At 42.5% G+C, this 14,765-nt stretch overlaps 1 protein-coding gene across 1 annotated transcript in view; it reads left to right on the top strand.

Annotated features, from left to right (window-relative positions):
- Positions 1-2,264: 2,264 nt before the first annotated feature.
- Positions 2,265-14,765, top strand: part of SLC19A2 (solute carrier family 19 member 2) — a 32,375-nt gene continuing 19,874 nt past the window's right edge. Inside the window, exons 1-2 of the mRNA XM_043924043.1 lie at positions 2,265-2,669; positions 9,693-10,295. Coding sequence (XP_043779978.1) covers positions 2,472-2,669; positions 9,693-10,295 — 801 coding nt within the window. The 5' untranslated portion in view covers positions 2,265-2,471. The remainder of the gene's footprint in view (positions 2,670-9,692; positions 10,296-14,765) is intronic.

The raw sequence follows: 14,765 nt of genomic DNA, 5'->3' as shown, positions 1-14,765 counted from the left end.
TTGCATTGTCTGGTTAACATCACTGGTTTCACCCCCCACTCAAAGGGGTGTGGACTATACAAGGGCCGACTTGCTGGGGGTCACTCTTACAATTCTGTCATGATCTCTTAGAGAAAAATAACGAAACAGTCTCTACTAATTCAAGAACAATTATTTGTTAATGCCCAACATTGCCTAAGTGATTTACACCAAAGAAAAATTTCAGGACTAACGATTTACAGATGAACACAACTCAGGTCTCCAAGACTCAGGAAAGGGATGGAAAGCTGTTTTTAATAAGTGGGCTTCTCCTCCTGAAGCCTCTCATTTCTTTTTCTCTCTCTTTCTCTTCTACTAAAGCACTGAATGTAAATGTGAAGCAATTGCCAAGAGGACCACTGATGTCCCCTCTGTAATCACAATGAAAGGCAGATACTGTGGCTGGAATTTAGGGGACTAGATAATTGTATTATGTAGTTCTTAGTTTTTTGGCCTCAAGTTGCCTATTACTGAAGTTTCTAAAGGCTAACTTTGTGGGTTATACCTACTGATATGCTTCCCAGGTGGCACTAGCGGTAAAGAAGCTGCCTGCCAACGCAAGAGACATAAGAGAGGAGGGTTCCCTCCTTGGGTAGAGAAAAATCCCCCAGAGGAGGGCATGGCAACCCACACCAGTATTCTTGCTTGAAGAATCCCATGGACAGAGGAGCCTGGAGGGCTACAGTCCATAAGGTCGCAAAGAACCGGTCCCCACTGAAGAGACTTTGCACACAGAGCACAAATGTATACCTACTGATAGTTGCCACATTAGAATTAAATCTGGAAAGTTTTTAAACAGAAAAATATACAAACAGAAAAATATACTCTTGGCCTATTGAGTGACAATGTCGTCACACACCATGTAGTCTTTAGAGTGCAAAAGGAAATACAATCTCAGTATTATTACAAAAGTAGTTTGACCCTGTGGAATTCTGGAAAGATGGCAAGGTTCCTTAGGGCTTCCTGGACCACACTTTGAGACCCACTGATAGATGTATGACAACTGTGTTTCTTCAGCGACCGATCAACTCACATACTTTGGTGCATCCACTTGTGCAGTGTTAGAAACAAATCTCCTTTCCCTTTACTGTTGTTTCATTTAGTAGAGTTACTTTTGTGGCTATTCCAAAAAGTATCCTTTTTGCAGAAATTGTCATTTGCTGACTCAGGAGGAAAACTGGGCTAGATAGGTCTAACACATATTATGCAAAACAGAGTTAAAAAATGTTTTCTCTGAGCTTCTGCTAGGATCTGTTACTCTGTAAATACAGCACAGGGAAAATTGCTTTAAACGGTGCAGGTGGTCTGCAGTAGGAGGACTGGGATACAGTCAAGCTGAGTCAGGCAGAAAAAGGCTTAGAGAGAGAAATGAAAGAAAGCATTGCGGATTCTTGACACGCTTTGCCCTTGAAAACTATGCCAAGACCTCTGCTGTGGTTTTTTAAATGAAGAGACCGATCATAATTCGTGATTGCTATAACGACTCGGGATTTCCCCCTTATCTTTTAAACACTGGCTATACTTAGAGCTGTTTGCTTTCATTGTATTCCGCTTACACATTGTAACAAAATAAAGCCAAAACGCTTTCAAATTAGGACTCCAGGACATCTTTCTCTTTAAGTGACTGGCTCTTTCATTCTTTTCACAGTATTTTATCTGCTTTTTCCTGCTCAGGCTCTTGGTCAAAGCCTCAGAACGCTTAGACACCGGGCTTCTACTTTTTTTTTTTTTACTGCAGATGAATACAGTTTAAGAGCCTGAAATCTGCTGGAAGAAAGGCAAAGCATTCCCCCGTCCCAAGGTTAAATCTTTGGCGCTGGCCACCTGGGAAAGAGAATCCGAACGGACGTTCAAAGAGGGACCGTGGTTAAGAATGAGAGGCTAACTGTGATACAGTACGTTCCTCCTGCTGGGGATGAGGCCCACGCCGAGCCTTCGTGACCTGCGAGCGGCAGCACGGCGGATGCACTAGCTGACCTCCAGCGTGGGCGGAGGGTTCTCCGCCTGAGCAGCGCGCCCCCGCGCCTCTCATCACCGCGTTCTCACCAGAGTCCTACACGTCCTCCGCTCCTGAGCCAGAGGACGTCAGCGGTCACGCGTGCCACCGCGCCCGCCGCCGCCGCCTACGCGGGTTCGCATCTTGTGAGCCACCGACCAATGGGAGAGAAGCCGCTGCCCGGCGTCCTCTCCGATTGGTTCTCGGCAGGGAGGCGGTGGTGGAGGGCGTGGCTGGCTTTCGGCGGCGCGGCTGGAGGGCGGCGGCACGTGTGCCTCCCGGCGCTGGGAAAGCCTGGGAAGAGCTGCGGAGGGAGGTGGCTATCCCTGAGCTGCCTGCCCCTGCCGGGAGGAGGCGCCACTTACAATTGCAGGTGTCTGTGCTGGGGGCAGCGCTTCAGCCTCACTCTAGTTGGCAGGAAGGAAAAGAAGGAAGGGGCCGTGTCCCCGCCCCCTGGATGGTCGTGCCCGGCCCGGTGTCCCGGCGGGCGGCGGCGGCCACCATGCTCCTGCGCACGGCTCGGGTCCCACGCGAGTGCTGGTTCTTGCCCACCGCGCTGCTCTGCGCCTACGGCTTCTTCGCCAGCCTCAGGCCGTCCGAGCCCTTCCTGACCCCTTACCTGCTGGGGCCGGAGAAGAACCTGACTGAGAGGGAGGTAAGCGCGGCTGGCTGGGGGTGGCTGGGCCGGCGCGGGGCGCGGACCGGCCGAGATGGGTGGTGGGGATGCAGGTGAGGAAAGGCGGAGGGAGAAAGACGCTCGAGCCGCGGGGAGCAGTTCTGGACAGAGATTGCTGACTTTCCCCAGTTGAAAGGCGGCTCCGTGTTGGGAGCCGCCTTAATTCACGCTGTGTTTCTGTCCTCGGTCGGACTGGAAGGTCAGGTCTTAGGTGAAGGGCTCGGAGCGCGGTTCGGGGTTTGGCAGCCCCAGTGCACGTGTGCTTCAGGCGATGTGTTGATGTTGCAGTAGCCCCACTCTGCTCCAACTGATCCATCTTGGGGGCGGAGGAAAGGAGGGGAGAGAATATTTGGGAGGAAAAGCGAAAACAGCAAGCTGTACTTTGGACATGGTAAAGGTTTAAATAAATATTTGCTGCCTGAAAGTAAGGAGCCAGATGCCGAGTGACTCCTGCTTTCTGAAAGGACCTCCCCCGCTACCTGCTGCACCTTCTTCTTCCCTTCCCTTACATTGTTTACCCTTGGCGGTTGGTCGTGCTCAAGTAAGAAGTGTACAGAACAAGAACCATCATCTTGTCTTGATTTTTATTGGGTGAGACTGTGTCCGATACGCCTCACCACCCCCCACCCCACCTCTCTGTGATAAAAGCAGATATTTAGATGGCATCACACAGTTGTCATTTAATTATAGTTTTTCGTGCATTGTGAATTGTTGATTCACGGATGTTAGTTTTGCTCTTTCTGTTCTGCCCGCGGTGTTCAGAGTAATTGAGAGTACATAGTCCATGATCAAGAACTTCTTGCTGATTGATTTTCCCTAGGGGAATTTGTAAGTACTTTAGAAGTGCATTGTGTGCTTTAAAAAATGTACTCAATTCTTCAAAGTGTATGGTCAATCTCAACATCTGTTGTTTGAAAAAGAAAGACCTTAACTGGAAAAGGAAGTAAACTGAAGTTACTCCCATACAACCCAAATAAAGCAGATTCAGCATCCTCTTCCCTGAATGCTACAAAGCATGGAAGCTGAGGTCTGGTGTTCCTTTCTAGAACACCACAAAGGGTGAAAGCTGAGTGCAGTTGTTAGCTGTCCCTTTTTACCATTGTCCACTCCTCTCACCCTGCCTCCCTGCCCCAGTTGCTCCCAGTGAAGTCCTCCCATTTAAACTTTACTCCCTTCTCAGTGATTACTGGTCAACTCTTTTGAATACCCCTGTATAACAGGTCAGAGCAGGATGTAATTACTTATGTTCCAATTTGTTGTTGGATTGCTCTTCCATTTTCAAGGGCACTTAACAAGGGAATTGAAATTCTGGCTGAGTTGAATTGAACCAGGAATTGAACCCTGGGCTGAGGGTTTCATTTGAGTTTCTCATATTGCCTTGCAGCTAGCAAGTAGCATTAACTTTTACCCAACTTCAGTTTTATTTCTCAGTCTTATGGACTGCTTCACAAGGAACTGTAACAGTTACTCATTACCTGTTTGAATTAGAATATTGGTTAAAAAGAGTAATGAAGTTGAAAGGGCCAACTCCTGTGAACAGAATGATTCTAGAAGAAGGAACATGACTTCCTTAAATAGAATGATTCTATTAATGGAACACCCCAAACAACTACTGAATCTGAGGTGTGACCTCTGAAGCAGAAATGATACTACTTTTAAGCTGTTCACAATTAAAGTTTCATGTGACCTGCCATGTGATCTGCACCTTGCCTGAAAGAGAAGCACAGGCAGGAGAAACATGTTTCCAGTGTTGCTCTTTGAAAGCCAGTCTGTTTTGTACAAGTGCCCTGGGCAGAATTGCTATGTGACGTGCCATCATGTGCCCTGATTATCAGAAATCTTCCTACGACGAATGAAATATGTTGGCGGGGGGATGTAGTGCAATAAAGCAGGGGTGCCAGGCCCAGGAAATATTTGCTGACTGTGTAACGAAAACAGAGCACGCTTCTGTCGCTGCAAATTAGTGGAGGAAGAGGGCAGGGTTTGAAGAGAAATCTAGAGGTCTGGAAAAGGATGTCGTTTGTCTCTGAGAACCTCAGAATTGTGGCTGATTCTGTTCTGTTGGTCAGGCGCAGTATAGCTCTGTCCAGCCTCTCTGCAATCCTAGATTTTTTTAATCCCTAATAGCTGAAATAAACAGCACAACTTGTTCTCCTTCCTAACTGAGTGTTTGTTTTTCACCTCTGGACAGTTATTTATTTACTTAATATTGTATGATTTTTTTTTTTAGGAAAGTGAATGTCAAATCATGGCTAGTGATATTTGTGTTGAATTTTATATGTCCTCCAGACTTTAGAAGGGCCAAATGTGATCATCTTAGACAGAGCTATTGTTAACCAGGTCCAAAGACAAAAGGAGGAAAAAAAGGACAGAATTTCCTCTTTCCATTCTCAAAGGATTTCTTCCTTAGATTATAGGAAAACCGTTAACTTTATAAATTTTAAATAGGTTAAAATTTGTATTTCAGTGGTTAAAAGCCAACTTTTAATAAAACAGAGCTCTTTATGACCAAAAACTTTTTTATCCTCTCACCTTTTTCAGCATGGGATTTGACATTCAGTACTGTTCTTTGGGGCTTTGCCAGTGGCTCAGCAGTGAAGAACCCGCCTGCCAGTGCAGGAGATGGGGGGTCCAGGATGGGGAAGATCCCCTGGAGGAGGAAATGGCAACCCACTCCAGTATTCTTGACTGGAAAATTTCGGGTAGAAGAGCCTAGCAGGCTATTTTATTTATTTGGCTGCACTGGATCTTAGTTGTGGCATGTGGTTTCCCTGACCAGGGATTGAACCTGGGCCCCCATGTTGGGAGCGTGGCGTCTTAGCCACTGGACCACTAGAGAAGTGATGTTTTTAAAGCATTCGATTTAATATATTAAAACTACTGTACCTACTATTCAGAGCCTTACAGAATTTAGTTCTTACTTCTTAACACCCTTATCTCCTACTCCATCCTTCTTCCTCTTGCCTTATATTAATGTGTGCTCAAACTCCATCCATGTTAATCTTACACTCATAAATCCAGCATATCCATTCTCTCATCTACTGGCTTGTACTCAAAGATGTGATATCTGCTTGGGATAATCTTCTACAGAACTCTTGATATCTTTCTGTTGGCCTCTGATTAAGCTGATTAAGCTGAATTAGAGTTTAAAACTAAACATGTTTTTCCTTAACTGTTTGTGTCTCGGAAGAAAGCACAAATAAGCTGTGATCCAAAGATGTGTGAAAGACACTTTAGAATAAAATCACTTCCCTTTTCTTGCATGGCAGATGTTACCTGAGATAAGAGGGGATTGTCCAAGTATGGGCAATGAGAAAGTGATCTCTGTAATCTGTACATTTTTGCATGTAGGAAGTTTCCTGAAGGGAAAGTATCCATCAAAGAAGTTATTTCCGGGTACCACGGCTTCTCCTTGGAGGCATTGAGAAAGAAGGGATCTTCTTTTTTTATTATTATTATTAACTTTTTATTTTGTATTGGGGTATAGCCGATTAACAGTGTTGTGATAGTTTCAGATGAACAGCGAAGGGACTCAGCCATACATGTACATGTATCCATTATCCTCTAAACCCCACTCCCATCCAGGTTGCCACATAGCATTGAGCAAGGGTTCTCTGTGCTTTACAGCAGGTCCTTGTTGATTATCCATTTTAAATATAGCAGTGTGTACATGTCCATCCCAGACTCCCTAACTATCCTGAGAAGGGATCCTCTTTTGGAGACTTTTGGAGACCCAGTGGCTAAGCTCTGTAGGTTGTTTGGTCTTCTTTCTTCTTGAAAGCCCCATAAAAGCACCCCTATACAGGTTGGAAAAGGTGCTGTCGGCATTAGAAGTAAGGGGGGAACATAGTAGGTAATCAAAAGCAGTTTTCTGATTGAAGAAATGGGGCGTCTGAATGTGGTGGATTCAGAATATTAATATCCAGGTCAGGTTCTCCCTCTTCCAGTGACTTGCTGGGATAACTTTGGGCAATTCACTTAAGGCCTAGTTACTTTGGTTGTAAAACAGAGATGACAAACACAATTACCTCTTAGCATTGTTTGGATGAAATGAGGTCATACAGATGAGGTGATTAGCATAGTGTGTAACAGATGTTCTGTTATACTGCTGATAATACTGTGGAAGGGGCCGTCCACTTGGGTTGATGTCTCTCCTAGGAGTAAGTTCTGATTTCTTATTTAGAATAACTTAAAGAGAACACATCTGGTCTTTTCCCCCTGCTTGCCTTATTTTTGTTTCAGCTTGGCATTGCTTTTCCTTATCTTCATTATCTAAATTGTGGTTTTTGTGTTAGGAGTGGAATTAGACTCATAAGTATAAACACTTTAAATTGGTAATTGAAAGGACGAGATGTATATAATAAAAACTTGGTAGCTTTGGGGGACAGCTAGGATTGAAAGGTATACAACACATAAAAGTACAGACAGTACTACTGGAGGGAAGAATCAGTGAACCTCCCAGAGAGTGCATGGCAGAACAAAGAAGATGGAGTTACAGAAAGAAGGTATTTTTTTAAAGGAAGTTGTGATGGTTAACAGCTCTGTGGTATTGTGTTGGGGAAAATGTGAAAGTGGAGAAACATGCAGAGTCAACCAGAGGAGGCAGTTTCACACTTAAGATATGGGAGAGTATCTAAAACTGTAGGCTGAAAAGTGGGAATTTGCTAATGGAGCACACCTGTGCAAAGCCTGTAGGGACGCCTTCACTCTTCAAGACTTTCATCTCAAGGTCGCCCTTATCTGCTCTGGTTTTCTGCTGGGAGGTGTCTGACCCTGTGCTGTATCAGCCAAGTACGCTTTGTTCCTCATTTGCCAAAATTTCTACACTTGCGGATCGGAATCATTTCTGCCGTTCTCAGTTATTCTTTTATGTATACGCTCAGTCACAAGAAAGTTTCCTGGTAAGTGGAGGTTGCTAAATGATTTAGAAACAGAAATTAGACCAGAATTCATGAAGGTGAGGCTATTAGATGAATCACTTTTTTTTCCATTTTTTTTTTTCAAATTTACTGTTAATTGGAGGATAATTGCTTTACAATGTGTGTTGGTTTCCGCCATACAACACGGTGAATCAGCCATGAGTATGCATATATCCACTCCCTCTTGAACTTCCCTCCCACCCCACCCCACCCCTTGGGGTCATCACAGACCAGTGGTCTGAGCTCCCCGTGTGACACGGCAACTTCCCACTAGCTGTTTTACCCGTGGTAGTGTGTCTGTTTCAGTGATACTCGCCCAGTTCATCCCACCCTCTCCTTCCCCTGCTCTTCTTTCCACAAGTCCATTCTCTACTTCTGCATCTCTGCTTCTGCCCTGAAAATAGGTTCATCAGTACTCTTTTCTAGATTCCGTATATATGCATTAATATACAATATTTATTTTTCTCTTTCTGACTTATTTCACTTTATATAACAAACTCTAGTTTCCTCCACCTCAGTTCAGCTGACTTCATTCCTTTTTGTGGCTGAGTAATCTCCATAGATGAATCACTTTTGATATTCAGCCAATCAGAAATCAAATCTGGAATGTATCTCAGATTATGTTTTCCTTTTATAGTTGTTCTCTGCATTGGCAAATATTTTATAATAATTTTTTACTATATTGTTCCTCTAAAACTTTAAAACAATTAGTCCATGTTACACTTGGGTGAACTGAGGTATACATGAGAATTTAAAAAAGTGGAGGGTTATATCACTCCATCACAAAGTATTTAGCCTGTTAGCAGGACTACCTTTCAGAAAGCACTTAAAAACTGAGGCCACTGATCTAACCTTCATGATCACTTAGAAACTGACTTATTATTAAGCCCCCAGGAATTTGCTAGGCTCTGGGGTAGGTGTGAGAAAAGGAAAAAGTCTCCTACTTACAATGATTCTTATTTGAAGAGGAGACTTAAATCAATTAATTTAATGGATATTGTCTCAAGTGGTCTGTGTTTTAGCTTCAGTCCTTAAGTCTTTAGACCTATGAAAAGATAGTGGAGTGAGTGACTTAGATGTATTCTCTCATTTAGCCCTTGCAACAAACAACCCTGTGGCATAGGTTTTCCTTCTCTTTTACTGATGATGGAGATGGCTAAAGGGAACTTAAAAAAAAAAATCAACTTAAAATCATTCAGCAAATGATGGAACCAAACTTCCAGCTGGGGTCTTTTTGGTTTAAAAATTATTTATACTGTCTTCCAGTGAAAAATTAATGAAAAAGAAAACAAAACCTTTTTTTTTTTTTCCATATCATAGACATGCAAAAAGAAAGGCACCAGAGTTGCTTATAATGCTTCATTCATAGATTGTTGCTCTGTTAAGACTGTAGGACAGAGTTACCTTCTTGATCTATTCCTGTTACCCCAAAGAAGTGAAACTTAATAACAGAAAAACCTAATCAATTGTAGGATCTATGTTCCCCATTCTGTGGCTGAAAGTAAGAACTGATGATGATTCCAAAACATTTGATTGTTTCCAAAGCATTTATTCAGCCAAGTACCTTCCAAACAGTATGCAGGCTGTGAAAATGAAAGTCAGGTCCACCCTGAAAGAACCTATAAAGCAGTGGTTCTAAACTCTGGCTCATATTAAAATCTCCTGGGAAGTTTTGAAAAAATGCCTGTGGCTAGGCATCCAAAATTTTTAAAGCTCCTTGGGAGATGTGTAACCATGGTTAAGAAGCAGTGCTATGAGGTAATTGAAGAGAGTGACACATAGAAAGCAGTGTCAAGAGAGCTTTGGATGTTGGGTTACAAATACAATCAACTGTAGCCAAGTCTTCCAGGATGAGGAAGGCATTGAACTAGGCCTCGACGAATAGGGAAGATATTAGGAAGAGATGATGGGATGGAAACAGGTAAGTGAATTCCAAGCAATTCTCCGAATTGTTGATGAGATTTCTTTGTTTGATAAGAATGAGATCTTTGAGGTTATGGTAGATTGTTTTGTAAGAATAAATTGTTATGAATATTCCAGTTTGTTTGAGGTCACTAACAGAGTTTTATCCTTTTTCTACCAGGTCTTCAATGAAATATATCCAGTATGGACTTACTCTTACCTGGTGCTGCTGTTTCCTGTGTTCCTTGCCACAGACTACCTCCGCTATAAGCCTGTCATTCTGCTCCAGGGACTCAGCCTTATTGTTACATGGTTCATGCTGCTCTATGCCCAGGGACTGCTGGCCATTCAGTTCTTGGAATTCTTCTATGGCATCGCCACTGCCACTGAAATTGCCTATTACTCCTACATCTACAGTGTGGTAGACCTGAGCATGTACCAGAAAGTCACAAGCTACTGTCGAAGTGCCACCTTGGTGGGCTTCACAGTGGGCTCTGTCCTGGGGCAGATCCTCGTCTCAGTGGCATCCTGGTCCCTGTTCAGCCTGAATGTCATCTCTCTCACCTGTGTTTCTGTGGCCTTCGCCGTGGCCTGGTTTTTGCCTATGCCACAGAAGAGCCTTTTCTTTCACCATGTTCCTCCCTCCTGCCAGGGAACAAATGGCATCAAGGTACACAATGGTGGCGTTGCTACTGACATCGCAGCTTCTAACCACCTTCCGCAGTGGGAGGACGTTGAATCAAAAATCCCTCTAAATCCGGAGGAGCCACCCGTGGAGCAACAGGTAAGCGCAGCCTTCAGTGCCTTGTAGTTGCTACTCTGGGGCTAGACCAGTGGTAAAAAAATAGACGGAAACCCAACCATTCATTTGGATTCTGGTTTTATCTCAAATTGCTTTATTGGTTCCATTCATTCATTCAAGATAACATTGATTTGTATGAGGGATGAAAAATGTCTTTTCCTTTGGAGTGTGTGTTAGTTGCTCAGTTGTGTCTAACTCTTTGCGACCCTATGAACTATATGGGCCACCAGGCTCCTCTGGAGTGAATAACCTCTCAGGTCAAACTGATATAACATATTGCTCATGTTGGGGATATCTTAGAAGCCACAGCAATGTCTATCTCTTCTTCAACTTTCTATCTTCAGAACTTGGTATATAAATAAAGCCCCTCAGAACATGTTGTCTAAATGAATAGGTGAAATGACACTAATAAATGATGAATATCTACTTCCAGAAATGAAGTCCAAAGTATTTAAGAATAGGAGCTTATCTTCCTCTCCTCTGCTGAAAGTTATGTGCAATACAGTCATAACTCAAAGATATTGTGAGTTTGGTTCCAGACCACCGAAATAAAGCAAATATCACATAATAAAGTCACACAATTTTTTTGGCTTCACAGTGCATATAAAAGTTACTTTTACACTATACTGTAGTCTGTTAAGTGTGCAGTAGCGTTATGTGTAAAAAATGTACATGCCTAAATTTTAAATTACATTATTGCTAAAAAAATGCCAACCATTATTTGCGCCTTCAGTGAGTTGTAATCTTTTTGCTGGTGGAGGGTCTTCCCTTAATGTTGATGGCTGCTGACTGATCAGGGTGGTGGTTGCTGAGGGTAGAGGTGACTGTGGCAATTTCTTAAAATAAGACAACAGTGAAGTTTGCCACTTCATTGACTTCCTTCGGGAATGATTTCTCTGCAGCACCAATGCTGTTTGATAGCATTTTACTCATAGTAGAACTTTGAAAATTGGAGTCAGTCCTCTTAAACCCTGCTTTATGAACTACGTGTATGTAATATTCTAGATCCCTTGTTGTCACATCAGCAGTCTTCACAGCATCTTTACCATGGAATCTACTTGAGTAGATTCCATCTCAAGAAACCACTTTCTTTGCTTATCCATTGGAAGTAGCTTTTATCCATTTAAGTTTATCATGAAATTTCAGCAGTTCATTTACAACAAAGTTTCGTTTCTAATTATAATTTTCTTGCTATTTCCACCACATCTGCAGTTACTTCCTCCACAAAAGTCCTGAACCCTTCAAAGTCATCCATGAAACAAAAGTTTTACAGCACAATGATTGATTGACATTCCGTTTATTTTTTATAACGTGATCAGTGCTCACTAAATTGATTTTATTACCTACTAATGACTAGCACCCCAGGTGGTGCTAGGTGGTAAAGAACCTGTATGCCAGTGCAGAAAATGTAAGAGATGTGGGTTGGATCCCTGGGTCAGGAAGATCCCTTGGAGAAGGAAATGGCAACTCACTGCCCTATTCTTGCCTGGGGAATCTTATGAACAGAGGAGCCTGGCAGACTACAGTCTGTAGCGTCGCAAAAGTCGGACATGACTGAAGCGACTTAGCAGCAGCAGCAGCAATCACTTGAAATCTAAGGTTTAAAAAATTATGTCCTCGACCACCTTGACATTTATTATTTGTAGATATGCAAAATGTCAGTACTTGACATGCTGAAGAATTATAAAATTTTAGAGTTAGAAGTGATTCTAACCACAAGTCATAGAACAGTTAGAGCATGTTAAAGGGACTTTAGATCACATCACCTTTTCATTTTAGAGATAAGGATTGGGAACTATTAATACAGCAATACTTTTACTTGCAGACTGACGCATTTTACTGTTAGGAAGCATTCTGTGTGTATGTGTGTGCTGTGTGTGCATGTGTGTTTGAGTTCTGTAAAACAGTGACAGAAGCAAAACAAATGTTTTCAGTGTATACTCAGTATTATCTGTTGCAGCACAATGTGGCAGATTTTGAGGAAGGAAGGCAGTCTGCAGTACTGGTACTTAGCAGCAAGGTGATCTTGGGCAGGTTTCTTAGTTCTTTGTGGCTGTTAGTTCCTTTGTTCATATACCTACCTCATAGGGCTATTTCAAGTATTAAATAAATCCATGTAGAGCTTTCAATTTAGTATGTGTAAGTAGGTAATCAATACATGATAATTTTTATTATTATCTTTATCATTAGATATGAATAATCAAAACAGATTTGTACCTTCACCAAGATATTTATTTATGGGGCTATAAATAATTTTTCATTTTCCCTTTGAATTTGTTATCCCTGGTATTCTGGGCCTTATAAAAAGAGTTATGAGGGTCTGGTACTGGTACTAATTCACAAATTATTTTTCTTTAACTGAGTTAGGCTATCCCTAAATGTAGAGAATATTAAGCCAGATGATCATGAAGCTTTCTGTGACTCTAGAATCCTGTGTTTCATGAGCTGGTTGATGTGAAGGTACTCTGTCATTTTTCTTCTGCTTCCCAGGCATACCATGAACAACTTTTTTGTCCAGCCCATATATATAGGGATACATAATTAATACCATAGAAGTAATTTAATTGGAATCGTCAGCCCTTGTCTTAAATCTTCATAGTCTAGGCATTAAACCCTAATTACCTTCATCCACATTTTCCTATTGTATGTAGAAGAAAATCCAAAATTCTTATCATGGCCTATAAGACCTTATACAGTTTGGCTCCTTGCTAGCCCCTCTGCCCTTGTCTCTTAATTGGGCTGAAACACATCAAGCTTTTCTCACCTCGGAATTTCATTCAGGAGGTTCTCTCAGTCAGGGCTGCCTTTCACTCTGATTTTCATGGCTGGTTCTTTTATGTCACTCAGGTCTCAACTCAGACATCCACTTTTTAGAAAGCCATTTAACGTTCTTAGCAATCATTACTTCTCCATATAAAAGTCGCTTGCTAGCCCATTCCCTGTTTACTGTCTTTCTGTAGTATTCCTACTGTAAGATCTCTTGTATGTGTATATTTATCATCTATCTCTCTTACTCCAGTGTAAATTTCAGGAACTTTCCTATTGTCGCCAGTGTCTAGAACATTGCCAGACAGATTGTGGGCACGCAGCTGACTTTATTTTTTTGGGCTCCAAAATCACTGCAGATGGTGATTGCAGCCATGAAATTAAAAGACGCTTACTCCTTGGAAGAAAAGTTATGACCAACCTAGACAGCATATTAAAAAGCAGAGATATTACTTTGTCAACAAAGGTCTGTCTAGTCAAGGCTATGGTTTTTCCAGTGGTCATGTATGGATGTGAGAGTTGGACTATAAAGAAAGCTGAGCAGCAAAAAACTGATGCTTTTGAACTGTGGTGTTGGAGAAGACTCTTGAGAGTCCCTTGGACTGCAAGGAGATTCAACCAGTCCATCCTAAAGGAGATCAGTCCTGAGTGTTCATTGGAAGGACTGATATTGAAGCTGAAACTCCAATACTTTGGCCACCTGATGCAAAGAGCTGACTCATTTGAAAAGACTCTGATGCTGGGAAAGATTGAGGACAGGTAGAGAAGGGGACGACAGAGGATGAGATGGTTGGATGGCATCACTGATTCAATGGACATGAGTTTGAGTAAACTCTGGGAGTTGGTGATGGACAGGGAGTACAGTTCATGGGGTCACAGAGTCGGACACGACTGAGTGACTGGACTGACTGACTGAGGGACTATTTGTTGATTGCATTAATGAGTCATGATAAACAGAATATAAAGGAAACCAACATTTACTGAGCACTTGTTACATACTGAATAATACTTATCTAGGCAATAACCTGTTGAAGTAAGAATTAATTTCCGTTTTACAGAAAAAAACCCTAAGATTTGGGAATTTTTCTCATCTGAGTGTAGACAAGTATGCTGCTGATTGATCATCTTAGCTCCCATATATTTTGACGTGGGTACCAGATACTGTGCCCCAAACCTCAGATTCATTATCTCATTCTTATTAAAATTACTGTTACTAAAACTCTGTGATAAAAGTGTCAGAGAGACAAGATGGCGGAGAAGTAGGGTGGCCATGGAGGACATCTCTCTCCACGAATACATCAGGAATACACCCTTAGACAAAAAAGTGCATGCAGAAACCAGCTGAGAGAGGACAGAAGTACCTGACCCATGGAAAAGAATATATAGAACCACACAAAACTTGGTGGGACAAAGGAACTAGGGAGAAAAAACAGGAGTGTTAGGAGGACTGGACCTGTGCTCAGCAGGTGGGGGAACTGAAGCAGGGGTCTGATCCCCACAAAGGGGCAATTGTCTGAGTCAGAGGTGAAACATTTAAGGTTGACAGTGAAACAGCTGATCTGTGGCAGCCTGAATGGAATGAGGACTTCCCTAGTAGCTCAGACGGTAAAGCGTCCGCTCGCAGTGCAGGAGACCTGGGTTCAATCCCTGGTTGGGAAGATCCCCTGGAGGAGAAATGGCAACCCA

This window comes from Cervus elaphus, chromosome 14 (genome assembly GCF_910594005.1).
Source record: "Cervus elaphus chromosome 14, mCerEla1.1, whole genome shotgun sequence".
In the NCBI taxonomy this organism is placed as follows: domain Eukaryota; kingdom Metazoa; phylum Chordata; class Mammalia; order Artiodactyla; family Cervidae; genus Cervus; species Cervus elaphus.
Note: the sequence above shows the minus strand (reverse complement) of the source record. Positions and strands in the feature narration are given on the sequence as shown.